The 5,862-nt window shown below is 37.0% G+C and overlaps 1 protein-coding gene across 1 annotated transcript; it reads left to right on the top strand.

Annotated features, from left to right (window-relative positions):
* Positions 1-2,265: 2,265 nt before the first annotated feature.
* LOC104105351 (probable LRR receptor-like serine/threonine-protein kinase At3g47570) lies at positions 2,266-5,651 on the top strand. The gene is made up of 2 exons (XM_009613612.4): positions 2,266-4,948; positions 5,092-5,651. The coding sequence occupies exons 1-2, from the start codon at positions 2,266-2,268 to the stop codon at positions 5,463-5,465; spliced, it is 3,057 nt and encodes a 1,018-aa protein (XP_009611907.1). The 3' UTR covers positions 5,466-5,651.
* The last annotated feature ends 211 nt before the right edge of the window (positions 5,652-5,862 follow it).

The raw sequence follows: 5,862 nt of genomic DNA, 5'->3' as shown, positions 1-5,862 counted from the left end.
CTTCAAAGCACTCTGAATCATTTTCCTAGATTTTTCATATGCATGTCTGGTTCGCTTTGGTCGATATAGAATACGGTAATGCTACAGTTTATTAGTTTCCATTCCTTGAACCTCTAAGACTATAGAAGACCAGGACAACTACTGGAAGAGCAGAAGCCTTTTCACTGTGTCATGTTGATGAATATTGATCTGGAAACATAACAGTTAGTATCTAATGAAACTAGAATCAGTAAACGATGCAAAACATTATACAACTCATTAATTGAATTTGTTGAATCCTTTGAGTGACAGCAGTAGATGTTGTTAAATTTGCTATGGAATTTGAATAACTTATGGATTAATTGAATTTAACAGTGTGCAGAGGAAAAATTATACCAATTATTTTTCTTTATTCTTCTACCAACGTTTGCAGCTTTGCTTTGCTCAGATTTTGGAAAGTAAGACATTTTGATTTAGCAAAATGTTGAGAATCAAACCAGGCTCAATTGAAATTCTGATATCAATTGAAACCAGTACTATTGCCTTTCTTACAATAGTTTGATCAATTAGTTTCCTTTTTAATCTAAAATTGGAGTTTAGAATATGTAGTATTCTTGAACCTCACCTAAGTTTGAACCTTAAGGATGAAGTGTTACCTCATTGAAATCAACAACTTCTTGTCACAATGACACCTAATCTTTCCTTCATTAAGAAAATGAGGAAGAGATTTTGCATAACTAAAGAAAGGAATTCGAAAGAGTAAGATATTCTCAATCAAAAGCTTCCATTCTTCAATCACATGGTGTTTGGTTGATGGATCCTTGCGCCAAAGATGTGTAAAAGTTCGTCCAAGTGCAACTTATATACTCCTCCAAATATTCCAACTTGAAATTCCCAAAACAGCCTTCAGATTTCCGCCCAAGCACTGTTCAGCACTATCGCCCCATGCCAGCACAATTGCGCTTCAGGAACTTTTACAAGGCAGCGCTATTGCACAAGACACTTTTCTTTTTAGTCTGTCTCTAAAACAATGACACATTTCTATATTTAGAAACAATTTAACTTTAAACTTTCATTTTCCTTAAGTAAGATGATCTATAGTCACACAAATGTCTTGTTTAAGACCTCAAATTTCAAACACTTCACATCGAGGGATTATAAAGATTATAAAATTGTAGTTCTCTGAAAATATACAAGTTTTATCATGTGTCCAAGGGAAGGTTTTCCTAAGAACAGTTCAATCATTGGTGTTTTCACATATTCCAGTATCTGTCCAATGTTTTCACATATTCCAGTATCTTCACTACTTGGGAAGATCTGTATAAAAGCATGTATAAGAGTCTTTAGAGCTAGATAATTGAAAACAAAATCATGAGGAATGAGGAACCAAAAGAATATTCAGCCTGGTCCCTGGAAGCTGTACCTTTAACAGAATTTTCCTATCCATCTATGTGACTATGTATTTCCATGCGTCTAAGAAAGGAAGGAAAAATACTAGGAAAACAGAAGTTGCTATTGTAATTACCAACTTGTTCTATGCAAGTATCAGGTTCGTGTATTTACTAAAATTTCCAGCTTTTTCTTTACAAGTATCAGGTTTGTTTATTTACTAAAGTTGTCCTTTTGGAGGGGAAGGATGGATGATTTGCTCTGTTCTCTGGCTAGAACGCCACATTCATGAGTAAGAGCTCATTTTCGCAGCGTAATTAAGGAGAACTTTGATATGAGCATTCTTTCTTTTCTTCCACTATAAAGATAATAATATTTGTTGCTATCTGAAAAGATACAAGTTTTATTATGTGATGCTCCGAACTAAGGTGAAGATTTTTGGTTTTTTCTTTTTGATTAACTATTATGCCTAAGAACAGTGCTTAATTAAAAAGAAGGATCAATTTTTCAAAGCATTGAAAAATTGAAACAGCAGGTAAAGGATCTATATTTTAAAAGATGGAAAGTGAGCTTTCAAGATTTTGTCGAACTTTCATTGACATGTGGCAAAGTTTGTATTGTGACCTGAGTTCCCAATTAGTGCAGCTACTTTAAAAATAGTACTGTGATGTATAATTTCTTCAAAACACTAAATCATCTTACAGTGGTTCTCAGGTCAAGATAATGACCATTGGAATTTTTATTAACGTTAATTGCTAGCAGATATGTACGAATTTACTTTGTTTTCCTACACATCAATGGTCAGTCAGCATGTCAATTTGATATTCCAGCTCTTGTCACACTATAATAAGGTCCTAATAACTAATTCCTTTACCAGTTTTCTAAGACGCCGCAAAGATGAAGTCAGTTTTCTGTTTAGTTCTTTGCGCCAAATACATTTCCCCGTTTTTCCTCATTTTTGGCTTTCTGGATGTAGTGATTGCTGCAAATCATGACACTGAAACAGACAGACTATCACTGCTTGCATTGAAAGAGACCATAACACATGATCCCTTTGAAGTATTGAGATCATGGATTGAAACCGTTCCCTTCTGTAAGTGGCAAGGTGTGATCTGCAGCAGCAGTGGATACGTTACATCCTTAAATCTGCAGCATCAGAAACTGAAGGGTCCAATATCACCCCATATAGGAAATTTGAGTTTTCTGAATGAGTTGCTTCTTGACAACAATAGTTTTACTGGTGGAATACCTCCGGAGCTAAGCCACTTGCAAGATTTGAAATTGTTATGGCTTAGGAACAATTCACTAGATGGAGAAATCCCTTCAAATCTATCAGCTTGCTCCAACCTTGTCGAGATTCGTCTTTCTTGGAACAACCTCATAGGAAGGATTCCTGCTGAATTTGGCTCTTTTTCGAAACTCCAGCTCATACAAGCTCCAAGAAACGGTCTGACGGGCAGCATTCCGCATTCTTTTGGGAACTTATCATCTCTGCTGTTCCTTGGTTTTTCATCTAACTATCTCAATGGACACTTGCCCAATGAGATAGGAAACCTGATGAAGCTAGAATATATTGGCTTCAATGATAACAGCTTGTCTGGTGAGTTTCCTCCTGGAATTTTTAACCTCTCTTCCTTGACTACTATATTTGTCTCACTGAACAAATTCAAAGGGACTCTTCCACCATACTTGGGAACCACTCTTCCAAATTTGTACTACATAGCAATATCTGAAAATTCTTTTTCAGGACCACTTCCTATTTCATTATCAAATTCGTCAAACCTTGATTATCTTTTCGTTGATAGCAACAGCCTTACAGGTCAAGTTCCTAATTTGGAGAAATTGTATAAGCTTAGTCATTTAAGCATCTCCAGCAACCTCCTGGGAAGCGGAGGATATGATGACCTAAGCTTCATCTCGTCCTTAACAAATGCAAGTAATCTTGAAGAATTAGGTTTGGATGATAATAACTTTGGAGGGGTGATTCCTGAATCAATGAAAAATCTCTCAACTAAGCTCACAGGATTTCTTTTGAGCAACAATCATCTATCTGGACCGATTCCCAGCTGGTTGGAAAGATTTACCAATTTGACAACTATTAGAATGTCAAATAACCAATTCATTGGTACCATTCCATCTGATATTGGGAGATTTCAAAAGCTGCAAGTTTTGGATTTATCACATAACAGATTCAGGGGGACTATCCCATCTTCCCTTGGAAATCTAAGTCTGTTAACCAAGCTTGACCTTAATCACAATAAACTATATGGTGGTATCCCTATTAGTTTGGGTCAGTGCCAAAATTTGCAGGCATTAAATCTCTCTGAAAATAACCTGAATAGCTCAATACCTCAGGAAATTTTTGGCCTTTCTTCCTTGACAATGTATTTGGACTTGTCTCATAATCAATTTATTGGTTCTCTTCCTGTGGCCATTGGAAATCTTAAGAATCTTGGTGTATTGACTCTTAAGGGAAACAAGTTGTCTGGTGAAATTCCTTGCTCCCTTGACAGTTGTGTTAGATTGGAAGAACTTTCGCTGGAAGGTAACTACTTCAGTGGAAGTATCCCCTCATTGAGTTATTTGCGAGGTCTTCGGATATTAGATCTCTCAGGCAATAATCTATCAGGTCAAGTACCACAGTATTTGGGTGATTTCGATTTGCAGTTCTTGAATTTTTCTTTTAACAGCTTTGAAGGTTCATTGCCAACAGAAGGTGTATTTAAAAATGCAAGTGCAATTTCAGTGCTTGGAAATTCGAAGCTATGTGGGGGTGCACCAGAACTGCAGCTTCCTAAATGTATCCAAAAAGAGTCAAATAAGAGTTTCTCAACATCCACCTTTAAGCTAACCATCTCAATAGTTTCTGGAGTTCTTGGGTTGGCCTTGCTCTTTGGTTTCACAATCTTTTACTGTTGCAAAAGAAAGAAAATGCGTTTGGCAAGCTCTACGAACCACTCCCTGGTACAAGTGTCTTACAGAAGCCTGTACCAGGCTACAGATGGATTCTGTTCAGCAAATTTGTTAGGTAAAGGTGGCTTTGCATCTGTATTTAAAGGATTCATGGAAAATAATGGAACGATATTCGCAGTAAAGGTCTTTAACCTTTTACAACGAGGAGCTTCCAGGAGCTTCTTGGTAGAGTGTGAAGTCTTGAAGAATTTCAGACATCGGAATCTTGTTAAAGTACTAACCGCATGTTCCGGATTTGATGATGAGGGAAATGACTTCAAAGCTCTTGTTTATGAATATATGGAGAATGGTAGTTTGGATGACTGGTTGCACCCTTGCCCAAATGAAGACATGTCTTATGGGGAAACTAAGAAATTAAACTTTCTCCAAAGGATGAACATAGCTATTGATGTTGCCTGTGCATTGGAGTATCTTCACAACTATTCCCATGAATCAATAGTGCATTGTGACCTAAAACCAAGCAATGTCCTTCTTGATGATGAATTGGTTGGCCATGTGAGTGACTTTGGGTTAGCAAAGTTCCTTCCCACAGCAGGTAGTAATGAATTCTCCCGTCCACAGACAAGCTCTTCTACTCTGAGAGGCTCGATCGGTTACACTGCTCCTGGTAATACTTATCATCTTATTATGCAAATTGAGTCATGTCATATGATCATAATAGAGTCTCTTAGTCTAGGAAGAACCTTTTTTTTTCTTTTCTTTTCTTGGTTGGTGTGTGACTTCCTGTTGGCAATTTATGGGAACCTGCAGAGTATGGGATTGGCAGTAAAGTGTCTTCCTCTGGTGATATCTTTAGCTTTGGCATACTTCTTCTGGAAATGTTCACAGGAAAGCGGCCTACTGATGACATGTTTAGAGATGGTCTTGACCTTCATAATTTCGTTTTAGCTGCATTTCCACATAGATTGCTAGAGATATTGGATCCACTACTTCTAGAAAGCAACGAAATGAAGCGTGACAAATTTGAGGAGCGTGTGAATTCAGTGCTTGGAGTAGGGCTTATTTGCTCTGCAGAATTGGCAAGAAACAGGATGAACATTGCCGATGTTGTTGCTGAACTACAGTCTATAAGAAATGGTATTTCTGGAACGTCTCGGACAAGACCACTAGACAGAAACAGGTGATTTCATTTCCAGCTTTGTCGAATGAGAATATTTTTCTTGTCCGATTCTTAAGCTATTGAAAGGCCACGCTTGAATGGCCTATCTTCGTTACTTTCACGTCCCCCTCTTAGGGGTGTCCCATATAATTATACTAGACATTCAAATGGAGATATTGTGTAACTATAAATTGTTTTCCATTATAGTCTTTCCCAATTCTTGATTCATTCTAGCAAAAAAATTGAATTTTCAGAGTACGAACATGATCTATCCCTTTTCTAAAGTAACACTAGTGCTCTAAATTTCAGAATGCAATTACATTAAATGATGCAAAGTATGACCAAATTACACGTCTCTGCTATTCTAAGACCTTCTTTAAGGCATTTACTTGTATTCTCTTATCGGCAAAAGTAATTCTTCT

Source organism: Nicotiana tomentosiformis, chromosome 5 (assembly GCF_000390325.3).
Source record: "Nicotiana tomentosiformis chromosome 5, ASM39032v3, whole genome shotgun sequence".
Taxonomy (NCBI): domain Eukaryota; kingdom Viridiplantae; phylum Streptophyta; class Magnoliopsida; order Solanales; family Solanaceae; genus Nicotiana; species Nicotiana tomentosiformis.
This window is presented reverse-complemented; position numbering and strand designations above follow the sequence as displayed.